We start from the raw sequence: 25,819 nt of genomic DNA on the forward strand, positions 1-25,819 counted from the left end.
GTCTATTTCTCCAATGCTTACAAAAACCCTTCTGACACAACTTTCATGCTGGCTCAAAGAATTTAGCTTAAAGTAGAAGCTCATGCACAGGGTTCTGCTAATACTGCGTATAACTGACAGGCATCTCAGTGAATGCTGAAGGCCATAGCAAATCCCATTCTAGCTTTACATAGCATTTTGTCTCCAATTAAAAACAAATGTATGTAACAATATTTGTCATTCCAGGGAGATTCTGGTGGGCCACTGATGTGTCAGGAGAATGAAAGGTGGTTACTGGCTGGTGTGATATCCTTTGGACGTCAGTGTGCGCTGCCAAATCGTCCTGGCGTTTATGTGAAAGTTTCAAAATTTGTCGACTGGATAAAAAAGACTATCCATTAGCACCATTTTAAATATATATATATATATGGAAAACTAGAGGGTTTTGTTCAACAAAGCCACTCCATTAATACAAGGATTTCCATTTGTTCAGAAGAACTTCCACTGACTCTTCTCCCCCTGTGTTTCCACCCACCACAATAAGTATGTTCTGGGAAAACTTAACAGGACAACAGTGTCCTGTTAGGGCTACAAGATCAGCAGAGAAGGGCTCCACATTCAGAAGTACATTCAGATAGTGTTCTCCATGGCAGCCCCTAAATGGTAGAACTCTCTCCCAAGAGAGAAGTGTCTTGCATCTTCATCGATCACTGTATGCTATAAATGCACCTCTTTACCCTGGAACATCAACTGTGGCATGTATACCGTAGCATCATAGAATTGTAGAGTTGGAAGGTACCCCAAGGGACATCTAATCTAACCCCCTGCAATGAAAGAATCATAATCTTTAAAATGTATTTTTGTAATACTGAATATTGTGCATGCCTGCTCTCTCTGCTTAACTTTCGTTGTGCCTTTCTCATCATAAATAAAGTCCTGAAGACGCTGCAAGTAAGCCTTCATTCTGTTGATTTTGGTTACTGGAAATCTCAATCCTGAAGTATTATTTAAGATGCTGAGGTAGAAGCAGAGATTTCTGCTGTCAGAAAATGTCCCTGGAACAGGCATCTTTGGCAGAGCCATCCATGTCTGAAGGTCAAAACGCAACACACCTTCACTTCCTTACTGCAAGTATATATCTACACACAACCTCCATTGGTGTTTGATCATTAGAATGACTGTGGTTGTGCTTTTTTGATACTGCACTGTAAGAAGCTATTCTTATAATCTTTTTCTCAATTGCCACATACATGTCTCCCTAAACTGCCACTGTCTTTGAATAGCCATTGTGCTTCCCAGAGTCTTGAAAGGATCAGTAACATAGAAACTGTGCTGTACTTGGATCAGTGTCTTCTCTCTCCTGATCTGAAGAAGTGTGCATGCACATGAAAGCTCATACCAATGACAAACTTAGTTGGTCTCTAAGGTGCTACTGGAAGGAATTTTTTTTATGTTGTTTTGACTACAGCAGACCAACACGGCTACCTACCTGTAACTTCTCTCTCCCAGTGCAGAAAAGAGAAAAACACCAAAAAAGGAGACAAAATGTCCCCCCTGTGCCAGTAGCTAGCTTCTTTATACTAGACCCTGGACATTTCTGCCTTCCCTGACATAGCAGAACACAGGTGGGGACAGTTTATTTCTATTAGAGTGCCAGCAATTGTTCTTAAAATCTAGTTACTTGGCACAGCAATAACTAGCGTTCTTTGCCTCCCCACCCCGGTTTTTTGTTTTTGTTTCCAAGGATTGAATGAATAACTTGCCATGGGCAGAATGACTCAAGTTGCCTCTGGCCAAGCATAACATCAAAATACTGTACCCTTTTTGCTACCAAAGTATACTCATTACACTTCATCAGTTTGTTTCTCCGTGGTTTTGAAGTTTATCCTTGCAGAATAGCACAGTGTTGCCCATTGTCTTTAGTAATGTAAGTCAAAGAACCACAGTAAAATCACCTCCTATTTCAAATAAATAATCCTACAGTCAATATTTTTATCAAATTTTTATGCAAAGATAAATTATTTTGTTACACTGTAAATTTATATTAGCTGAATTTACAGTACACCCATTAATAAGAGACAATACAATGTATGAGAAAGTAACAAGGAGGGAGTTAAAATTTAAACTAGAAATGACTGTTTAGAAGTGACATATACAGTAGACATTTTTCCATATATATTCCAAATGCTCTTTCCATCTCATTACTATCTGTAGCAGAGTCATTTTCCTTAGCAAAATAAATGCATTCTTTTTTTCTTTTGGAGTGCCATGTTTTGCTATTGAATTCAAAATCAAACATTGCATATAAAAATGATCTGAACAATTGCCTCAAGGGGGAGCTTCCAGTCCATTTTGCTGATCCATTGCAATTCCAAGCCATTCCAAGCTAATATCTGACATGACATTATAATAGATCCTGAATGGAAAAGTGTTATTCCTGCTTTCTTTTCAGTCATATCTCTATACCTCCATGCTGCTGTCTTTCCGTGCATTCTTAGAAATCCATAGCGTAGACTGGTCCGGACTGGTTTTTGTTCTTCCTTTACTGGAAAATTAGAAACACAATTGTATATACATGCATTTATGATGCATCTATTCCTTTCATATGTTTATGTAAGTATGCAATGAAAGATGGGTGATGGCGCACAATAAACAATTGTAAAGGCTTTCCAAATGGTCTTTGTTACTAATGTTGCTTGGTTGGCCTCCTGTAAAAAGATTATGCACTTAGCAGCTGGAAAGTGACCTCACACTTGAAGGATGTTTTTCTTGATAAGTATACAAGATGAGTCCATCAATATTGTGCTTTCTCACAGACCCTTGTGATCTATCATCTATATGATCCTCAAAATCTATACCCACCCTCAGGCAAAGCTTTAAAGTCTAAAGCTTAGATCCAGTAAGCTTCATATGGTACGGAGGTGCACTTTTTACATATTTATCTTACAGTACATTTATTCATTAGGGACCCAGGTGGCGCTGTGGTTAAACCACTGAGCCTAGGGCTTGCTGATCAGAAGGTCGGTGGTTCAAATCCCTGTGACGGGGTGAGCTCCCGTTGCTTGGTCCCAGCTCCTGCCAACCTAGCAGTTCGAAAGCACGTCAAAATGCAAGTAGATAAATAGGAACCGCTACAGCGGGAAGGTAAACGGTGTTTCCATGTGCTGCTCTGGTTTGCCAGACGCGGCTTTGTCATGCTGGCCACATGACCTGGAAGCTATACGCCGGCTCCCTCGGCCAATAATGCGAGATGAGCGCGCAACCCCAGAGTCGGTCACGACTGGACCTAATGGTCAGGGGTCCCTTTACCTTTTACATTTATTCATTACTGATCTGTAGCTTTTTTGTATTGAGTCAAAAATTCCTAATGATAGTTAATAGCCATAGCTGTTGAATCAGCCCACAATCATAAAGAAAAAGTGGCTTGTCCTCCTTCAATCCACCATTAGCGGTGTTATGCTTGGAAGCCAGTTTTGCGGTATGTATTTATTTCTCAGCTAACCTAAGGGCACTACATCCATAATGTGGAAGCTTCTTTTCTATGGCTTCATTCAAATGCACTGTGGCTAAAAGCCTAGCAATACGTGGCAATACATTTGAGTCCTTCCCATACAACTGTTAGTTGTCTTGAGATGCATGGGTTGGGCTAGTAATCTGATAATAAAAGCACAATTGATCCCAACCACATTGTGCCAAACCTTTTGAATTTGCCACAGTGCCATGGAATGAAGCAAGGAAAAGTTACTCCCACTCCAGTACTGCTGCTGTTAAAGGACAATTTGAGTGGGATGTCATCTGAACAAAGGTAGCAAGAATATGTTCTGAACCAAGTGCATAGATTGAACTAAATCCATAGATATAGATCAATATAATTTCAAGGCCACCCAACTAAATGGTGCCAACTGAGCCCTGGTGAGGAGGTTCTGTCCCTGTGCAAAGTTTCTTGGGAGAGCGTTCTGTAGATCACAGGAGTTGCCAGGGTTCCTAGCTCTACCTTAAAAATACAATCATAGAAACTGAGAAATATACCAAGTTAGAATCTAAACTTTCTGCAAGGCATTCAGATGATAATGGAGATGAGTCATTGAAGCAGTTTCTCCTTGCTTCCCTAGAAGAAAGGAAAGGGAAAGCCACTAAGCATGAATGAGTTGCTGGTTTGCCGTAAAGCACAGGAGAAATGCTCGGTGTTGTGGCTACAGTTATGGTGGGTCAACATGGATGCTTCTCGTGCCTTACTTTGGTTTTAGCACTACCAGTGGGACCATCATAATTTTTTCTTCCTATGAGAGCAAGAGCAATATAGCATCCTGTCGGAGCAGAACTTGGTGTGTTGTTGACATAAGTTTGCTGCTGAAATGGCATTTGTGCGTCAACTCCTACCTCTCCTTGCAACTTTCAGTCAGATATGCCTGTGTTGTTTTCCCAACCCACTCCAGCTCCATATCATTGACTGCAGCCGATTGGTTAAGGAAATGTGGATGATGTAAGTCTGACTAAACTTTATGGGGATGAGGACAAAGCTCAGCATGGGATCAAATCCTTCTCTTCCTGCCATTGCTCTTTCTTCTGCATAGGTAGCAGTAGCAGCAGTGGCTACGCCCTCGCTTGCAGTGCAGGGAGAACAGTGCCCACAATATTCCAAGACTACATATTGTGGTTGTGTGCACATCATACATTTAAAGCACATTACTTCCCCCATGGAACCCTGGGGACTTTAGTTTGCTGAGGGTACTGGAATTGTAGCTCTGTGATGTGTTAAACTACAGTTCCCAGAATTCTTCAGGTGATGTCATGTACTTGAAATATTTGGTAGGTACACAGCCTGTGTCAGAGTAGGTGTTTCAGCTGTTCCTGTGCTCCTTTTGATAATAGAAACTAACCAAATATTCAGAGCTGGGAAACTCACTGAGTATGATTGACCTTGATTTCTTCTTAAACAGACTTTTGAAAGGAAAAGCTAGGCAGGTGTCAGAGCAGGGTAGAAAAAGTTCAGTTTTGCATTGTAGTCAAGCACACAACAAGGGCCTTTTTCTTCTTTCTAAGGGCTGTTTGCTTAGGCATTGGGTTTAAATGTTAGTTTTCTAGTTGCTTTACTATACAACAGGTGTGTGGAAGCAGCAGCCATCCAGATGTTGTTAGACTTATCAGCCCCAGGCAGCATGGCCAAAGAGCAACAAAAATGCAAGATGTAGTCCAATCACATTAGGAAGGCCAAGGTTCTCCATGACTAATCTACAAAAGCAACGAGCTCTTTACACTAGCATGAGAGCAGCATTAACTTACTTAGAACAAAAGGTTTTGCAAACTCAATATACCTACTATTAATGTTGGACACATTCTATATTTGATGATGTGGCTACATTATTAAATGTGGACTTCCTGCCATTTTAGTCAAGGCATAACACTGGAATAATATTCATTTTCAAATGGGAATGGGAATGGCCTTGCTTTGTGTGTGGAATGGCCTTGAATATGAGTCAGTTGGAAGGATTAATTTTATAATACATGAGCTTAAGTTCCAAGACTCTCTTTCTGTCCAGTCGTAATAGTTACCTTTTATGCAGCATCTGGAAACAGCAAGTCCCGAAAGCCACTAATATCAACAACAGCAGTGGTATAGTAGGTATAACAACATAAATTAAATTGGGAATTAAACCTATAAGAAAAAAGGGTTTCATTATTGTATTTTGCTTGAAATCATAGGCTCTGCTTGCACAGATTCTCTTGTACCGCACCAGTTAATGACAACAATCAGAGATCTCTTAAGCCAATGGCTCACACATATGAACTAGTGTGATCTAGTCCATGAAATCTTACAACCCAAGAGGTGTCCAACCTTAAGGACTCTACTGTTCCAATTTTCAAACTGTAGACTGCAGAACACCACCCTGAGGCTCTTTCAAGGCCTCAGTGAAAAAACTGGTCATAGCAAAGACATGAAAGACAACTTGCCCACCTCTAAAGACCTTTCCACATAAAGCACAACTGCCCCCTACTTCAGCATCATAGCTTCAGGCAGCTGTACTCAGCAAACAACCTCACCAGCCACCATTTATAAAAGCCAAACAAACAAAACAAGAACCTGAATGGAAAGGTGCAGAACTTTAGCAAAAAGCTGGCTTTCCAAAAACTTGTTCATTAACCAAATGTTAGATCATTTTTTTTAATTAGTTATTTTGCGGTCCATTAAGCTTAATGGACTAGATTAAGACTTGAACATGCAGAACCCCCTGCAATTCATTCACTGTGTGTGGCTCTGGAGTAAGAATGAGAGGAAACTGTGGGAGAAAATACTTGGCATATTGACTCTGGCTGTTTGCAATGTGATGTCTATCCTTGACAAAAAGCATTTCCTCTTAAAAACCCAAGTAGAGCTATTTGCCCTGCAGCAATGACATCTTGAATTTTTCTTCCTTTTAAAATCCCAGAGCTCAGGTTCATTTTAGTTTCTGGGAGTTCAGCCAGTTTATTCATATGATGAATAAGTGGGGTTTGCATGTCTACAGTCTATGTTTTATATTTAAATATTACTCAGATATCAGAATCATATGCATCACTTACCAGTTTCAGTAACAACCACCGGAAAATGATCTTCTGGCTTGCTTGAATCATGTGGCTTCCCTGCTGGCACCGTTGGCTGGGCTTCTGTGAAAGTAATTACATATTTTAACAAAACAAAATCAAATCCCCGTTTTGGGACATCTGCACATATTCCTGCACTTTGCAAAAGCTCCAAGGACAACAGGAGTAATCAGTTTTGAACGTGAATACGTGTAGGTGATAAACTCGTCTAAGGACTTTACTGTAACATAGGGATAACATCTGGAATAAGAGTTACAAACTGAAATATTCCAAAATGTATCCATACACTTTTAAAACATAGATGGTAACTATTATTCTCTACAGGATTCATTGTTCAAGCTGTTCCACAGCTACTCTGCTTTTCCAATCTATGGATTGTTTTGCTTTTGGAAAAGATGGATGAGATTCTATTGCTTTACCATTGCAACTCAATCCAAACGTTTCTTACCATAATCTGGATCTGCTCTGTCTCCTAATTCTTTTTCTAGGATGTCATCTGTTAAAATAATATATAAACAAGGCAGGGAGGAATAGGTTGTTTACATTTTTCAGGCAATCCTAAATTTAAATAAGCAGCTTTTCAGATACTTTAAACCATATGTTGACAATTGTGTTCAGTGGGATAGATTTTTGTACTTAAGGACACAATACATCCTGTAGCATCTTAAGAAGTACTTAATTAGATTTGCAATTCTATACCTACTTCCCTTGGAATAAGTCCCATTGAACTCAATGGAATTTATTTATAATGAGATATGTTTACTACTGTACGGATAGTTAATGCAAGATCCCATGCTTGAGGCAGAAAATAACATAGTGTGTAATGATTAGTTGAACTTCTGCTAAAATCTAGGCCCTCTGTTAAAATTTGAAGTGGGGTGGTGTTGCCTCTTAGTAACAGAATAACATAGTACCCCCTTGTTTACAATTTATCTCGCTTCTATACACTAATACAACTAAACTGTGAATTTCACCTGTCTTAATGACATGCATGGCACTAGGGTAAAGTCACCAGGACTTCAAGGGTTTGAAAAGTCAACCAGAAATCACACATAACATCTGACACTCATCTTCAGCATTTCTTACCTGGACTATATTTGCAGATAAAATTGTGCTTCATGTTGCATCTGTCATCATTCCATTGATAAAGGTAAGGCCCCCCCAAGCCAGGATTTGCAGTTGGTTGATGATACATCACAACACAAGCTTCGCTCCCACAGGAAGGCTCATCTGTATACCAATTTCTATAACAATACACAAATACAGCAAAATTTAGTTTGAAAACTATATTATTGCTTGTGAGTCCATTTTTGCTTTGCTGGATCTAAAAAGCAGAGCAGGAGTAGCTCAGTGATAAAACACATTCTCTGCATGCAAAACATTCAAGGTTCAATTCCCAGCAAGGACTGAGAAATACTTCATTCTGAAGCTCTGGGAAACCACTGACTGTCTGTGAAGACCAGAGGTAGCCAACATGGTGCCTTCAAAAGTTGTCGGACTACAATTCCCATCATCTTCAGCCTACATAGCCAATGGCTAAGGAAGCTGGGAGCTGCAGTTCAACATCATCTGAAGGACAGCATGTTGACTACCCTGGATATAGATAATACTATGCTAGATTGAGTGATGGAGCAGAGGAATGTGAGAAGTGAGACAAAAACAGCAGGGCAGTCTCGAGCAGGTCGGGCGCCCTGGCGCTGAGGCGCGAAGATCGCTCCGGCGCCCCTGCCCTCGCAGTGTGCATTATGGATTCCGCGCGGCTTTGCCGTGCAGCGCCCCACGAGCCGCCCCGGCGCCCCGCACCGCCGGGACTATACCAAGAGCCAGCCCTGAAAACCAGAGAAAATTGAGATTAGCGTTTATCTACCTACTTAGTCACATTTCCATACATGCTGCCAACATTTGGTGGGTATCTCACTAGCAAGCATTTCTTTCTTTCTTTATAAATTGCCAATACATAATTCATTATTCTTATTTCACAAGCTCCATTTTCTCTTTGGGGATTATGGGACCCTAGGCCAATATCGAGTCTGCCTAGCAGCCCCAAATCTTTGGTCTCTGTTTGCAGCAGCAACAACAGCAGCAAATGACACAAAATAGTTACCTGAAGAGTGAATTGCTTCCATCTGTCCACTTGTAAAGATCAGGGCAGGCACTTGATGTGGTTTGTCCCTCACCACTTCTCCATAGCCCAATCCAAAAGTCCCCGTCAGAAATGCCGAGGCCTGATTTTGTGAGGTTCTGCAGCATGTTTTCTATTAACTTTTGTTCTGTTTCACTTTCAAGGCTGAGGAGAACTCCACCATCTATTTCACAGGCCAGGCGAGCCTCCTGGAATCCCAGACGTCTGGACAAGTCTTGGAAATAGGCTATCTTGTAGCAGGGGTGTGTTGAATCACCATAACATATCTTTTGTCCTAAAAACAACAACCACACACCAATATATAGACATGCAGTTATAGGTTAATGGAGACTTATTTCATAACAAAACAGCGTATGAATGACATCAGGGTTACATTCCCCTACTCTCACGCCATCTTTTATTTAACTTTTCCCAGAATTCCATGCTAATGATTGAAAAATTAATAAACAACTCAAAAAATGTTATGTGCCTTAAACATGTAAGAATCTGATAGGATAACTTTTGAGAAGCAATGGGTACAATATCAGTGAAGGTTACAACCCACAAGAGCGGACTAAAGGAGGGGAAATCAATGAATCATGTATACATTTTCATTACATTTTGGTTTTTTTGTGGGAGTCATGAACTTTTTTTGTGGAAAATGGAAGAAATGGAATGATGTGAAAATGACATATTTCCTCCATTGATCCTCTCTACGCCAACTGCTGTGCTCTTATCCAACTACAGAGATTGATGAGCAAAAGCTGTCTCCTGAGCAAATGTCACATGATAAATCCTGAGACAAGGGTAACTTGAACGCTCATCAAAATGTTGATGCTGGTCCTGTTAAAATGGAACTGGAAAGGACCTCATTAGAAGGTTAAATGGAGTGAGTTTCAATGGAAGCATCCTTTCAGCTTTTAAACAAACTACAGTTCTCCATTATGAATCCAGAGAGTTGTGATTTGCTCAAACTATGGTTTAATTAGAACAAACCAGTTTCCCCAGTATTCATGTTTTAAATACTTTTCTAATACAGCCTTCAGGATCTAAAGCATGGTTTGTTCTTGCAAAACCTTTTACTAAGTTACCAAAAACAGAAATGGGGAGAGAGTTCATGGGTATGGGGACACCATTGAGAATGCCCTGCGTAAGGTGCCTGCCCAAGGTCTGATCTGAAGAATCATGAGGCTACCACATTGCTGAAGTTAAGCAGCTCTGGCTCTGGTCAGTGAATAGATGAAAGACTGTCTTTGGGAAGCACATGAATGCTGTCTTGGATTCCATAACGGAAGGAAAGTAGGCTACAAATGTAAGATTATAAACATATAAGTATTTGGTTTATCGATTGGCCAGACAGCAGGACATCAGATGCTGAATTGAGCATCTGGTGAGGCTCATATGGATGAAGGTTGTCTTTCAGGTATCCTTGGACCAAACTGCTTTGGGCTTTAAAGGCTAAAACCAACACCAGTAACCAGAAACTGTGATTTATTCAAACACAGAAATGAATGTTTCTAATCCTCTCCTTGTGCCTGTGAAAAATTATGAGAGGATGAAGGGCATGAACCCAATGCTCACACAGGTTCATAGCAGACATAGTGTGAAACTACGGTTTCCGAATGACCGGTGCTATTTTTCTAGAAAAAGAAGTGCCAGAACATCTCTTATAACGGCAACGGCATCCACCTGAGAGGTGCTGGAACTGAACTCCGGCGAGTTCCAGATGGGGGAAAAAGCCCTGCTAAGGACTCTGAAAAGAACATCTATCTACACTACATTGCTCCATGGTTACTTCAAGATTGGACTGCTACTGCAATGTGCTCTATGTGAGGCTGCTTTAGAGAAGCTTTCAGAAACTTCAGCAGCAAGAGCACTAAGTGGGCTGATCCTTGGGACATGTGACACCTTTGTTATACCAACTGCACTGGATACCAATAAGTTATTGGACTCCAATCAAACTGCTTGCTGGCACTACAGAAGTCAACCAGGCTTGAGGCCAGAATACTTAAAGGTCCTCCTCCTCCCATTTTAGGCTGCTCTATCACTGAGCACATCTGATAAGGTTATATGCTGTATATATTCCCTTTGTCTGCAGTACAACCAGTAAGAATGTGGAAGGGGACCAGCTCTGTGATAGCTCCCAGCTTATATAACTCCTTGCCTAGGTAGATATGTCGCACACACCGCACCTTACAATATTCCCAGTGCCTTTCTCAAAACTTCTTTGCTAGGCTGATATACATGGTTATGGGCTGGAAGCAAGGCTGCATTCAAATGTGAGGTTTCCTGTGTTAGTTTTACTGATTATAAGGCTAGAGCTTCTATCCCGATTTCTAATGTTCCTTTTACACTTCAGTATCAGTTGCATTTTGGAACTGTGGCTTTTAGATTGACATACTGCCATGTCAAGCTGAATTTTGAACAGTGGGGAAGAACTCTTGCTGGGATATTGCTCCAGTTTTCATCACATGGAACTACAATACAAAACTCAGCTTTCCAAGTTAACAGGCTTGCGAGTTAATGGGGTTGCAAACAGATTGAAAAACAACAATTAGTATGGAATTTAGTGCTAAACCTCCACCAGATTTCCAGAAGCGACTTTTATGTCATGTAAAATATCACATAAAAGATTGAAATTATCAGGTAAGGAAATGCCAGGGAAACAATAAAGTGCTGCCTGAATGCAGCCCAAGTCCCACTGAACTTAATGGGTTTACTTCCAAGAATACATGCATAGAATTGCACTATAACTTGATCACTTAACCATTATTTTTTGTTTTGTTTTGGGGTCAGTTATCTGCCACCTCTAGCGGCCTTTTAATTGCTAGGTTTGGGTTTTGATTATGTCATATAGTTCTAAATTGTTGGATCATTTTAATCTGACTTTATTGGATTAATCATAGAGTTGGAAGAGACCACAAGGGCCATCGAGTCCAACCCCCTGCCAAGCAGGAAACACCATCAAAGCATTCTTGACATATGGCTGTCAAGCCTCTGCTTAAAGACCTCCAAAGAAGGAGACTCCACCACACTCCTTGGTAGCAAATTCCACTGCCAAACAGCTCTTACTGTCAGGAAGTTCTTCCTAATGTTTAGATAGAATCTTCTTTCTTTTAGTTTGAATCCATTGCTCCGTGTCTGCTTCTCTGGAGCAGCAGAAAACAACCTTTCTCCCTCCTCTATATGACATCCTTTTATATATTTGAACATGGCTATCATATCACCCCTTAACCTTCTCTTCTTCAGGCTAAACATACCCAGCTCCCCAAGCCGTTCCTGATAAGGCATCATTTCCAGGCCTTTGACCATTTTGGTTGCCCTATTCTGGACACATTCCAGCTTGTCAGTATCCTTCCTGAACTGTGGTACCCAGAACTGGACACAGTACTCCAGGTGAGGTCTAACCAGAGTGGAATACAGTGGTACTATTACTTCCCTTGATCTAGATGCTATACTCCTATTGATGCAGCCCAGAATTGCATTGGCTTTTTTAGCTGCTGCATCACACTGCTGACTCATGTCAAGTTTGTGGTCTACCAAGAATCCTAGATCCTTTTCACATGTACTGCTCTCAAACCAGGTGTTACCCATCCTGTATTTGTGCCTTTCATATTTTTTTTAGCCCAAGTGTAGTACTTTACATTTCTCCTTGTTAAAATTCATCTTGTTTGCTTTGGCCCAGTTGTCTAATCTGTTAAGGTTGTTTTGAAGTGTGATTCTGTCCTCTGGGGTGTTAGCCACCCCTCCCAATTTGGTGTCATCTGCAAACTTGCTCAGGATGCCCTCAAGCCCATCATCCAAGTCATTGATAAAGATGTTGAATAAGATTGGGCCCAAGACAGAATGCCTGAACTAGAGGGATGAAAGATTAGCATAAACATTGAAGCAGAAAGATGTTTCTTAGCAAAGTAGAAGCTGTTAGTTTCCATATATTTATCTTACTAATGAATACAGAGTACAATTATGAAATTATGCTGCGGCAGTAGTTTTTGAAGAGACATAATGTAATGTGATTTATCCTAAAATGCAGATTAGATTCCATCGATGGAACAACAAAAAAAAAAGAGTATGGTGCAGTGAAATATCAATAGTACTTAATGCAATTCATCACAAGATTGTCTTCTGAATCGGATCAAAGTTCTGACAACATAATAGGAAAGGATGATTGCTAATCATATGATACATCATGGATGGGTCAAAATGCGACCCTAGAGATCTGTTCTTTCTATTTATCAGCTCACTCTTGCATTTTCTGTGGCACATTAGCTCTCAAGCTGAAATTGTGTGGCATTTAGGAAGTCAGGACCACTTGTAGGAAGAATAAAATAACTTGCTTGATTTGGTACATCAACAGAGATATCAATGAAGTTGTTACCATCATTTTCAGCAGCTGTGACAATCCGTTGCCTATTATGTAGCATTTGAGGGTTTTGGCCTACAACTCCCATGATCCCTAGCTAAGAGGACCAGTGGTCAGGGATGATGGGAATTGTAGTCCAAAACATCTGGAGGCCGAAGTTTGGGGATGCCTGCTCTAGTTGGTTATCTTTTGCCAAGCCTGCACAAGAAGTGACCCATAAAGCTGAATTTTGATGACCAGCCAGGTATAGTAGCCTGCCTGGTGCCTGAGAACACACACTTTTGGTGGTCTCAGGTAGGAAGAGAAACAAGGAGGTTGATCAAATTCTTTGTAAGCTACCATACATGACTGGCAGTGACTACTTAAATCAGTGCAAGATCCCCTGGGGAGATATATTGCCAATATATTTTTTCTAAGTACACAAATGTCCTACCCAACTACATCCAGAGAAATTGGAATTTAAGAACATCTTGCCCGAGCATCCAGAATTTAAGATTCCCTTAAGCACATAAGACACAAGTCTTATGACAGGAGATCTCCCACTGGCCATCTTTTCCAGCAAATGTAGCAAGTAAATGTGAGTTCAAACTATTCCCCAGGGGTACAGCTGAGTCAGTAATAAAGGACCATACACTAAAAATGATAACTCATGTGAACTAAACTTAAAACACGAGGGGCAGTAAAGAAATAATTATGTATCTACTTAATAAAATAAGAGAAATACTATAAATGCAAAGAAGAATGGGGGATAATGATAAAACAATAAGGATAGTAAAGAATTTTGTAGAAATAAAGAAACAGTACAGCCATGGACGTGGGTGGCACTGTGGTCTAAACCACAGAACCTAGGGCTTGCCGATCAGAAGGTTGGTGGTTCAAATCCCCACAACGGGATGAGCTCCCGTTGCTTGGTCCCAGCTCCTGCCAACCTAGCAGTTCGAAAGCACGTCAAAGTGCAGGTAGATAAATAGGTACCGCACCGGCGGGAAGGTAAATGGCTTTTCTGTGCACTGCTCTGGTTCGCCAGAAGTGGCTTAGTCATGCTGGTCACATGACCAGCTGGTCACAGACGCTAGCTCCCTCAGCCAGTAAAGCGAGATGAGCACTGCAACCCCAGAGTCATCCGCAACTAAACTTAACGGTCAGGGGTCCCTTTACCTTAACCTTACAGCCATGTAGAATTAAAAAGATAAGAAACAAATGTAGCCAAGCTTTCCTCTTATCCAAAGCTCCCTTCTAGTTCATCTAATTAAAAGTTAAATCAGTCTAGCCCATTCTGAGTTTCATGTCAACCACTACAATGGGCCTGGTGAACTTTTTCAATCCATTACTCCCCTGTGAAGAGAGGCAGAGAGTGCACACCCCAACTCTCTAGTCCTCAACTTCTTATACTGTATTGAATTCCCTTGATCTCTCAATCCAAGTACCCTGTTCTAGTTACTCTGTTGCAAGAGTATTGTTTTGCTGCATGTTTTAAGCTATGGATGTTCAGAGTTGAATGTTTTAAGGATTTTACGAATGGTTTTTAGTAAATGGCTTGGAAGCCTATCTTGGCATTAAGTGGTATATAATTAATCAATATTGATTAATTCTTTCTGTGTTGCTAAGAGGTGGGAACTATTCCACTCTCCTGGTTTGCAAAAAGAAAAAGAAAAAATTCAGGGGGAAAGTTTAAGCACCGTCCTTCTGATTTGTCCCACTATCTCGTAAACAATTTTTGTCTCAGAATATTCTCAAAGTTATCTCTACCAAACGTCTTATGACTTCACCTCATGATCATCTTTCTCACCCTCTTATCAAATACTGTAACAATCCCTTCCCTTCCCTTGTTATTGCCCAGGTCCCATTGTCTCATACACACAGTGCCTTTCCTCAGCAAAATTCACATTAACCCAGGGCAAAAGCGAGGTGTGAGTCATGTAACTCACCCAGGAGCACGTCCCAGAAGACGCACATCCTAGTAAGGGGTTGATAAAGTCGGGTGGTATATAAATACAGATAAATCAAATTATGTACATGGATGTGTAAACCAGTTCTGAGCGGTATGCATCTATCACCCATAACCTAAAGTGTCACACTTCCAATTTAATGCAATGACAAAGTGAGCTCTGAAAGAATCTGTAAAGAACAGAGCTCTTCAGACCTGAGCATACATTAGTATCAAAGTTTATTTGCACATCTGACTAAAACAGACTCAGCATTTTAGTTTTCACAGATTTCCAGAAGAAACGCAGAAGTCTAATTACCTAGATCAATAGACGATAAATGGTTTTTCAACCAGCAAATTGGTATTATGCTGAAGGAGCAAATGAAACACTGTTTTACTTGTTGGTTTAAGTGGTATGCCTTTATCAAGGAAAAAGCCCTGCATTTTACAGTATTTCCTGAAGGCAATTGTGCGCCAAACTATTAAAATTCTGACAGCTTTACCGTTCTAAGTAGAAAATGTCTATTTTTTGGCATTAGTTCCACTCCATATATTTAATATGCTATAAAATGTAAGGCTGAGACCCATTTAGTTGTTTCTGTAATAGATGCTTCCCCCGCCCCCATTTGATCTCATGGACCCTGCAGCTGTAAATTATAGGATCAGTATTGGCAGACAGCCAGAGTTCTGTCTAAGCAGAATGTTCCAGCAGTCTCAAACTGGTGGTATCTGTGGCTTCATAGAGATCTTGAAGCATAACTTGAAACCTAGGATAGGACACTCTCTCTCTAAACATGAAGCTAAAGGTTAACCAATGGCTTTCCTGTGCAGGCTTCTGTTGGTCTAGTCAAAAGTGGCACACGAGCTAATCTCAGCCTTGGGGGTTTTCTACTTAACACACCCTAGCTGTGTACACTTTAAGACATATGTGTACACTCATTAAAAAAAATTCTGTATAGCCACTCAGATGACACTCATGATAATTGTACTAATAATTAAAGTGTTTGTATGGTATTACTAAATCCACATGAAATTGCTTCTCTTTCTGCTGTGATGTTTTTAACACTTTTTTTTAGTAGAGGATGTTCTGATCAGTGGGAGACCTTGTTTTCAATGGTTTTTGAAACTGGACTCTGAAGCTGGCTCTGGACCCAATTCACCTGTTCAGCTCACTTGCCTTTCTCAGGATAACCTGCCTCTTTCCTCTTTAACGTCCTGCTGCTTATACCAGGGGCAATCCAAAGATGCCTGGCAAGTGCTGTGGGAATGTTCAAGGAGGCAGGAGAGGCTATATTGTTTATTAACATCCTCCCTAACTTGCGCTAGCAAGTTCCTTTACTTAGCAGAGTTTTACATTCCCCTTTTAAACGCACAGCGGATAGCTGGTTGCAGGCTTGTTTAAGCCTCTCAATATGAGGTTCCTGGTGAGTTCCCTTATATCCCTCTTAAAAGAATAAGCACGCCACAATCTGTGTTCACACAGTGTTCCATTGCGCCAGAAGCGGTTTAGTCATGCTGGCCACATGACCCAGAAAGCTGTCCGTGGACAAATGCTGGCTCCCTCGGCCTGAAAGTGAGATGAGTGCTAAAACCCCATAGTCGCCTTTGACTGGATTTAACCCTCCAGGGGTCCTTTACCTTTACCTTAGTCCCATCTAATTTGCTGCCAACATCTTGAACTATTTGCTTATTGCAAAGTTGTAAATGCTTTCATGCTTCAGCCAGTTGTAATTCTTCCTAGAGAAGCATAAGTCACAACCTCCTATTCAGCGTGAAGTGGTGATGTGAATTCAAATGTCTTGGATCAATATTGGAAAGCCTTTAACTAGCTCTAATGTGAGCCAGGGGCTGGCTCCAGAAGCTGTGTAACTTCCAGAGCACTCTTCTGGAATGTGTGAAGTAACAGTAAAAGCAAGAGTGCGCCTGAGCATGTGCAGACATAAAGGCACTTTTGAACATTACCCCAGTAGTTTGAGAGCCATGATTCTATGAGGTGCCTGTTTCTTGGGCAAGAACTCATGTGATCAGCTACAAAGTAGCTGCTCACAGAAAAGCGAAAAATGTCCACACAGATCAGATGCTCATGCCACACAGAGAGATCTACCATTCCATACGCATTGTGAAACAAAATGACATCTCCATCCACTCTTTGGGCTACTGTAGTTATTGCCTGCCCATTATTAACACAACAACTATCTCTGGAATTGTGCCACACTTCTGTTGCTGATTTTAACTTCTGTTCCATTTTAGTAAAGGGCGACTTCACACACACACACACACACACACACACACACACACACACACACCTATGAATTATTTTCAATCTTCAGAGATCTTATTTTGAGTACTGTCACATAAATATTGGAACGCACACTTGACAAAAATCAAGAAAATATCACAAATAAAAGGGCAAAAATAAACTGACAGCAAACAGCAGTCATTAAGGCATAATGGCTTTGATTAATACATTGGTTGTTAAGTGGCTAGTAAAAAGATTAGCTCTCGTGTTTCCTGCCCAACAGATACTTAAAGTAATTGCATTTTTGCAAACTGCATTATCATCACTTTATGTGCTTTATGATGTCATAGGTACAGCAATGCGGGTTATGTAACACTCAGCAGTTTTTCCTAACCCTCTCTTCTCACTTTTCTTTCCATTTTTAAGGACTGGTCTTCAGCCAACTCAAGACATTCTGAACTACTGCATCGCAAACAGCTATTGTAGACAATTCAATATGAACGCAAAAACATAATGTGTCTCCCTATCACTTCTTATAGCATTACCACCATGAGAAAAATTGTAACAGGGTCAATTATGAGGATATGAGATAAGACATGGTAGAATGTAAAAATGCTGCAAGCTACCCTGAAGCATCATGAGTTAAGATAAGAGATAAGAGAACAGAATAGAATAATTTTGCTCTGCTGAGGGATAAGGAGAATGCAGTTCTCAAGAGCTCATTTATGAGGCCCACAGATCCTTTTCATCTCCACCATTCTATCATTTTTACATTATTACCAAGGTTCTTTCTTTTTCTTTTCTTTTTTTCTTTTCTCTTTCTTTCCTTCTTTCTTCTTTTTTTTTGGAGAAATACTTATAGCCCTTGCAGTTGCAGAGAGAGATTTGAATAAATAGTGGGAGAAATGTCCATCATATTTGCTGATAACAACCAAGTTACCAGTCTCTTTTCAATCCTATTGACAAAAGGTGAATTAGGGAAGCTAATTCATGGTGAGAAGAGAAAATAATGGCACTACTACACATCAGAAGTGCACTGAAAACTAGAATCAGGGGTTACTACAAATACATTTTCTCTCTGTTTCTCATTTTTAAACTTTTTCCTTAAAAAGCAAAAAAAAAAAGTACTCTTGGAAATTATTGAGTGTTTTAATGTGAATTTCTCCTAATATGCTATTTTGCCTGCCATAAACATTTTTGCAATGCAATTTCCCCTAATATAATGTATTATTCTGTGTTGCTTTCACAAATATATACATGCAATTTATGCGCTCTAGTATATGCATCTGTCAGTGGTTCGAATCCCCACGATGGGATGAGTTCCCGTTGCGCAGTCCCTACTCCAATCTCGCAGTTCAAAAGCACATCAAATGCAAGCAGATAAATAGGTACCGCTCCAGCGGAAAGATAAACAACATTTCCATGCACTGCTCTGGTTCACCAGAAGTGGCTTAGTGACCCGGAAGCTGTCTGCAGACAAACGCCAGCTCCCTCAGCCAGTAAAGCGAGATGAGCGCTGCAACCCCAGAGTCGTCCACGACTGAACATAACGGTCAGGGGTCCCTTTATCTTCACCTTTACATGTTACTTGGTTTGAAGAACTGCCCTCCAAAGTTTGGGAAACAGCAAATTCTGAAGGATGTCTCTACTGTATTTTGGTTCACATAATTCTTCAGCAAATACAGAAGAGGTGGGTTTGCCCTTAAATGTCAACTGAGTTGAAATTCTCCCCCATCCCTACTGTGGCCTACAGTTCAACCCTAACTAGTATTCATAAGTCCATGGAACTCATTCCCTGAACCCAAAGGTTCACATCTTTCCCCACCCCCCCAAACAGCTGTCACCTCCCCCATTATGTTTCATAATACACTGTTGTTTTTTAGAGGCATCTCAAAATTAGTCTGTGATGCAGCAATGAGGAGGGAGTCAACTGTTCAAAATAAAAAATAAAAATCCTTTGCACATACCGGTAAGCCTTCAGACAAAACCTCAAGTAGCTCTGTTTTCAATGGGGCTTGGAAATCCCCAGTCCTCCACAGCAAAGAGCAAGTCTCATTCAACATAGAGGTGCTTACTTCTGAGTAAACAGGCTTAAGACTACACCATTAGGAATACTGGTATATATGTGGAACAAGCTACAACACTGGTTCATAGACAGGTTGACAGCAATGATTCAAGAGTCTTCCGAAGGAGGATTTATTCAAAAACAAATTGGGCTAATCAACCTTTTCCTGTGCACCTGGAAGTCTCCTTCTGTGATTGGCACCTTCTCATTTGGTCTTCCTGCACACATACAGCAATTAGTCTATTAAATAGGCAGGTCTAATCCCATTAAAATTAACAGGCTTAAGGTGCTTAACTTTGTTTGGAATTTGGTTGTATGGTGTAGTTTTGAGAACACTTCTTCTTCTTTCTATTGTGTACATTCTTGTTATAGACTATGATTTTGTACATTGTGCTGCTGTTAAGTTTATCCGAGAGAGAGCAGAAATCAATTTTATCTTAATGTTTAAAAAGAGCTGGAGAAAGTTACTGTGTATATGTATATGTATGTGTGTGTATGTATGTATGTGTATATATATATATATATATATATATATATATATATATATACACACACACACACACACATACACACACACACACACACAGAGAGAGAGAGAGAGAGAGAGAGAGAGAGAGAGAGAGAGAGAGAGAGAGAGAGAGAGAGACTGCTGCAGAAAAGGCATAAGAATTGGCACCAGGTAACCTTTGCAGAGGAGAGTGTTCCATAAGTGAGGCATCACAACTGAAAAGGCTTTTTCCCCTGAGAGCCACCTACCTAACCTCTAATAGCAGCAGAATCCCAAAAAGGTCCATTTACTCTGATGTTAACACAGGAAATGTGAGAGGAAGAGGACCCTGAGGTCCCAAGGCTCATCAGCAGTGTTAGAAACTCAAATATATCAGCTAATCACCAAATGTTCACCTTAAACCTGGGTCATGGTCACTACAATGGCATATCTAGGCATCTTTTCTTTTTTGCAGTGAAATTTAGTATTACTATTCATTTCCTTACTATAGCACTTTATATTTTAAAGAAAAAAAAGCTCAAAGTGGTTTACAACACATTAAAACATCAAATGAAACAATCAAGAATAAAAGAAATTCAAGCTTCAAAGAAAATATTTCAGATCCTTCTCTGGGTAACATATTTGCTTTTCCCATACTTATTTACCTACTTAATTTAGGTTGCAACCCCATAGCAGAAATACTATAGGAAGCCAGTGTGGTGTAGTGGTTGGAGTGTCGGACTAGCACCTGGGAGATAAGGGTTCAAATCTCCACTCAGTCATGAAGCTCACTGGGTGACCCTGGGCCAGTCACAGCCTCTTAACCTACCTCACAGGGTCATTCTCAGAATTAACTGAGGAGGATGGTGAACCATGACCATGTACTCCTTGGAGAAAAAGGTAGGATATAAATGCAGTAAATAAGCTCTTCTGCCTACCTGCTTAAGAGAGCTGGAGGGGCCAGCCAGATGGAGATGTCAGTCACCAGCCTGGCATCCACATAGTCATAGCTGGACCCATGCCAGTCTCAAAACGCGCCTGGTGCCTGGGGGATTTCAAACACTGCTTATCAGGCTTTAGATTGCTCTTAGAATTGGGGGCTGATAGACAACAAAGATGTTTCAGAACCAGCAAGATGTGTTACCTATGGCTGATCTCAGTTAGTCAAACAGCAGCATTCATACATTTTCAGAAAGTTTCAAAGGCGGCTCTGCATACAACATATTACCATAATCTATTCAGGCAATCACCGACAGTAAGGATGACTGTTTAAAAGGCACCACAGCTGGTATACCAGCCTTAGCTAATGGGGAATGTTTTGTGCTTCTTAGGCCACGTAGGCCTCTGGTGACAAAGTTGGGTCAATCAACACCCACCAGACTGCAAATATGATCCTCTTGTCGGGTGTGATCCTCCCAGAATGAGTTGAACCCGAGCCAAACAAACTACCCAGCAACACCAGCTCCATCATATCTCAATTGAGCTTCAATTCACTCGCCCTCATCCATGCCATCCCAAATCCCAGACATCAATATTTTGCACTTCTAAAGCTTCACTTGAATAATATAGGAACACGAAATAGAGCTCCACGTTACCAATGTATTGAATGCCCCTCTCGCCAAATCCCTTGATCATTTCTCTCCATCAGATACTCTCACTCTTACATTTGTCCTGGGTTGTTACAGGCGATGGACACCTCCTGAGTATCAGCATTTTGTGGAATGGAGTCAAACCATACCAGAAATTTAGGTTTCTGCAATTAAAGTGGATCAAAGCACTCTGTTACCCTGGCACAAGAAATCTACACTGAAAAGTGTCGGACGAACGAACAATTCATGGGAAGATGTATAAACATCATGCAAGCAAATCAGGATGAATTTTGGAAGAATGCTCGTGGTCATATAACATCACCACAAACAAATCTGAACAAATGCTCAACAAAGACAAGACATAGTCTGACTGCAGCACAAGCTTCCTGCAAACAAATCAGGTTGGATATGTCATAAACAGCTTATCTGAAGACACCAAAAGATTCAGTCCCCAAATGTATCTCAAGGTCTTCATCCATAGGTTGCACTTCGCTCCTGAAATGCTCTACACCAAGACTACAGTTGTTGCACCTCCTGTACAGTTAATTCACTAAAGCCCACTCCCCTTTTCTTCCCCTTGTGTAGGAAAGAGATGGGTAGACAAAGGGACTAGTGCAGTACTTTGCCTAATACTATAGAACTTTTAAAGGGATGGCCACTGTCTTCAGGTAAAGACTTTGCAATCTGCAAGTCTTTACCTGGAGATGGTACAGATCTCTTTTAACAGTTCTGCCTGGCATTTGAATGGATAGTGTTATTGCCTATGATTTGATTAATGTTCTATTCATATAGCAGTTTCCAGACACAAAGCTCAAAAGAGATGACATGGATTAATCTCCTGTTTGCTACCTGCAACTCCCTCCCCTCAGCTGGTTATCACAATCCAGATTTTGAGCAGCCCTTGGATAAAATGCCTTCAACACTTTCCCATTCCTGCATGGACTTGCTTCTTTGTGACTGCTGAGACTTTCTTCCTCTCCCTGAGGAAGAGGGGCAATGTTCCTTCTTGTTGTTGCCACTGAATGAACAAGAAACAAGAGCCAGATAAGAAGAGACAGGGGATGGGGGGGGATCTGCAGTGGTCCCCATAACTGTGGTGGCAGCCTTGGCAAGTTCCTGACACTGACACCCCCTGGTGCCCACATAGCACCTTAGGGTTGGTGCTGCATGTGATCAGTAGCTGAAAAGGATCAGAATTGGTTCTAGGTTACGTGAATTCCTAGGAGAGTCCCTGGAATGTTTTTCCATTTTAAAAGTGGTGTGTCCAATGACGAGGGGTCTAAAGATTCCTGCTTCTTGTGTTCTCATTTCATGATTCTATTATAATTATGGAAAACTAGAACATAACTATCACCTTATCCAATTTCTAGCCCCTTGCTCCCTACCTGACCTTTCAGGAAACCATTGGAATTGGACTGAAATGTACCCTATAGAACACACTCAGGTAATAATTTGTACAGGTCCATCTAGGAAAATAGGCACACACTGAATCTGCACTGGAGAAAGTTAACTCTAACCTATCAAAGCTCATTGCATAGTAAGTTTGTTAGCCTTAAAGATACAAATGGATTTTTTTATTGCTTATGTACACAGTGTCATTATGTGCAGGACATTCAGGGCAGGTTCCAGCTCCTCCACCACTTGCATGCAGTGAATGGATAGGCACAGTATATTTCACACATTTAATATATATTTCACATATTTATGGCAAATATATAAGGAAGGAAGGAGGGCACCACATTTGAAACAATGCATACGTTAATCAATATTTTCAAATATTTTTCCTTAAGGAATTTTTCAATAAATGAAGATGGCTTCCTGATTATAAATAATCAAGCAGTTCAGCACATTCCTTGAGAAGCTCTTTCCTTGGAAAGAAATATTCAAGGCAAGACAATCACATCATAGAACGTGAACCCAATGGTCATCTAGTCCAACCCTCTGCAGATTGGGATCATCTGAGGAAGCTGTAGGATTTTCCAATGCTGATTCACGTCAAAGTTCAGTAGAAGTACGAGTTCAGAAGTTTAGGACACCACCCATATACCCCTACCACCCACTACTCAGGGTGGAAGTCTCCATCTGGTAGCACATGGTTCTTCAGAGGTATTCTTCCACTGATATCGTTCCCACCACAGACCACGCCACACACATCCTTATCCACAAACATGAATGTGGATTTCAGTGGTTACTGCAGACAAGCAGGAACTGAGAAAGTTGTCATATGTGGTGAGCATCTCTATCACCCCTCTCTGTATCTTCTATTTGAGCCCCCTATCCTACTTCTCTTGAAGCTGAGGCTCCAATACTTTGGCCACCTCATGAGAAGAGAAGAATCCTTGGAAAAGACCCTGATGTTGGGAAAGATTGAGGGCACTAGGAGAAGGGGCCGACAGAGGACGAGATGGTTGGACAGTGTTCTTTGACCAAACTACGGGAGGCAGTGGAAGACAGGAGTGCCTGGCGTGCTATGGTCCATGGGGTCATGAAGAGTGGGACACAACTAAACGACTAAACAACAACAATCCTACTTCTCAGTCTCTGAACTTTTAAAAAAGAAGGGACAAAAAGACTCTCTGTAGATGGAGGACAAGTCAGAGCAAACCCTTTTTGACCTAGGAAACACAATATGAGGGACATCAAACTTTCCATTCCCATATTTAAAGGTATGAATTGGGGATCTCATCTTTGGAGTTTCCAGGATGGAGGCTGTGATCTTTCCGCAAAGTCAATTCATCAACTTGGGACAAAAATTGAGCCTTTTTTTTTTACTCGCTAGGAAACAGCTCGTCCCTAGTGCCAGTGACACAATGCCAAGGCTGCGTTCCCTGAGTTTCCTTTGCCTTACTGAATCAATAGAGCGCCACCCTCTTGAAAGTAAGAGGATCCCCGCCAGAAAGAGCCAACTTTCTATTTGGGAATCGCTAGCCACTGTTCAATGATGAAGTTGAAAAGCAATGAAAGAAGGAACGCCTGGGGGAGGTGGAATGATTGCACCCGAAAATCCGAAGCACTTGGAAAGGGCCCTGCAGAGGTTGTTGCGCTCCAATTCCCAAGAGTCCCAGGCAGCATGGTCAATGGTCAGGACTGATGGGAGTGTGGAGTCCAGAAACATCTGGAGGGGGTCCCAACTCTCTCGCTCCTCTCCCCCAAATACGAAACCAGGTTCCTCATCCCGCCCTTCAACTCACCACTCAGGACTCGCAGCGAGAGGCAACTCTGAGCCCACAGCCAGCAGCAGCCCAGCAGCAGCAGCTGGGGACGCCTTCCGCACGGAAAAGGGAGCATCGCAGCGGCCGAGGGATGAGGCAGGGGGCGTCTGAACAAAGTCCCCGAAGTGACAGCAGCAGAAGGTTAGGCAGGCAGGCACCCCCAGCGCCTGCGCAACGGCCGGTCATCCGCGGGGAAGATGCTCCAAAGCGGGTCCCTTCAAAGCGCCAAGCAGCGGCAGGAGCAGCAGCCGCCTCGCTGAGATCCCTGAGAGCCAGCTGTTGCCCTGCCCGCTGCCGCTGCGCGCATCTCCGTGCGCCAAGGAAGCGCGCGCGTCTTTGCAGGACCGCTTTGGGCGAGAAGGAGAAGCGTCTTGTCCAAGGGAGGAGGAGGAGGAGCAGCAGCAGGAGGAGCAGGAGGCACTGCAAGGTTTTCCTTCTCCTCTCCTTGGTCTGCCTGCGCCTGGCGACGCTGGACGCGCAGGGAAAAAGAAGGCGCAAGCTGCTGGCTCCTGGTTATATAGGGGCTTCGGCCAGCCTCCCTGAGCCTCCGCGTTGGGCAGGGCCAGCCCCGCGACTATCGATTTCTGGTGCGAAATGCAGAGCTGCAGCTTGGGAGGGGGCCGAGCGCGAGGCAGGGGGCCGGGCTGGAGGGCGGGGGTCCTGAAAGCCGCGGATTCAGCAGCCCCCTCCTCAAGGCAGAGGGCTTTCCAGAGCCGCAGAGGCGATTAAAAGAGGGCGACGGTGCCAAACCGCGTCTGGCGAATGGAGCGGGTGGACTGGCCTCCCTGTCTTTCTGGCACCGCGCAGAAGATGGTAACGGACGGATGCCTCCTGAGTTCCCACGAATCCCACCACCAACCCCTCTCTGGGAAAGCAGCGTGAATTTCTGGCTTTAGTCTGCCGGCTCTTTGGGCTTCCTTGTCGCTTTAGCACACGGTCGTAGCGCCGCTGCAGCCAGGCGAGATTGGGTGGTGGTGATGAGGGAGACTATTTCTGCGCATATACAGAGCGCCTTCCCCTTATTACTGGGGGTGTAGGCATAAGTATCAGCACCCATCTCTATAGGATTAGAGGGGAGACGGAGCTTTGGCATCGCCTTGCCTTTAGGCTGAGCTTTTGCCATTTGTTCATTACGTGAATCCAAGAAGGCTCTTTCCTGGGCCAGCTGAAAGGCGTCTATAAATGCACCCTGAAATAATTAACCCTGTGGAACAGCTGCATGCCAATAGGAAGGGACAGCAACTCTCAGTAAAG

At 42.0% G+C, this 25,819-nt stretch overlaps 2 protein-coding genes across 3 annotated transcripts in view; one reads left to right on the plus strand and one right to left on the minus strand.

The window, feature by feature from the left end:
- TMPRSS15 (transmembrane serine protease 15) overlaps positions 1–1,990 on the plus strand; it is a 64,061-nt gene extending 62,071 nt beyond the window's left edge. The window contains exon 26 of the mRNA XM_035114992.3: positions 226–1,990. Within this exon, the coding sequence (XP_034970883.3) occupies positions 226–381 (156 nt within the window). The 3' untranslated portion in view covers positions 382–1,990. The remainder of the gene's footprint in view (positions 1–225) is intronic.
- On the minus strand, positions 1,961–25,349 carry CHODL (chondrolectin). Of its 2 annotated transcripts, XM_035114996.3 has the most exons (8): positions 24,545–25,064; positions 8,666–8,978; positions 7,648–7,805; positions 7,010–7,057; positions 6,541–6,624; positions 5,533–5,635; positions 4,009–4,087; positions 1,961–2,524 (listed from the first exon to the last, which is right to left on the minus strand). In XM_035114996.3, exons 1-8 carry the CDS (start codon positions 24,639–24,641, stop codon positions 2,522–2,524), a joined length of 885 nt encoding a protein of 294 aa, XP_034970887.1. In that variant the 5' UTR covers positions 24,642–25,064; the 3' UTR covers positions 1,961–2,521. The 2 variants fall into 2 exon arrangements, with proteins under 2 accessions (XP_034970887.1, XP_034970886.1); XM_035114995.3 differs by lacking the exon at positions 4,009–4,087 and having other exon boundaries at positions 24,545–25,349.
- Between the last annotated feature and the right edge of the window lie 470 nt (positions 25,350–25,819).

Source organism: Zootoca vivipara, chromosome 4 (genome assembly GCF_965207765.1).
Source record: "Zootoca vivipara chromosome 4, rZooViv2.hap1.1, whole genome shotgun sequence".
NCBI lineage: Eukaryota > Metazoa > Chordata > Lepidosauria > Squamata > Lacertidae > Zootoca > Zootoca vivipara.

What these genes read in the sequence shown, in the direction of transcription:
- CHODL (XM_035114995.3), bottom strand. Translation starts at nt 24,641, where the DNA reads ATGCTCCCTTTTCCGTGCGGAAGGCGTCCCCAGCTGCTGCTGCTGGGC. An exon ending in CAGAGCAGATCCAGATTATG is followed by an intron (nt 6,625 to 7,009) that starts GTAAGAAACGTT and finishes TTACTTTCACAG; the next exon opens with AAGCCCAGCCAACGGTGCCA. An exon ending in GGTGGTTGTTACTGAAACTG is followed by an intron (nt 5,636 to 6,540) that starts GTAAGTGATGCA and finishes TTTTTCTTATAG; the next exon opens with GTTTAATTCCCAATTTAATT.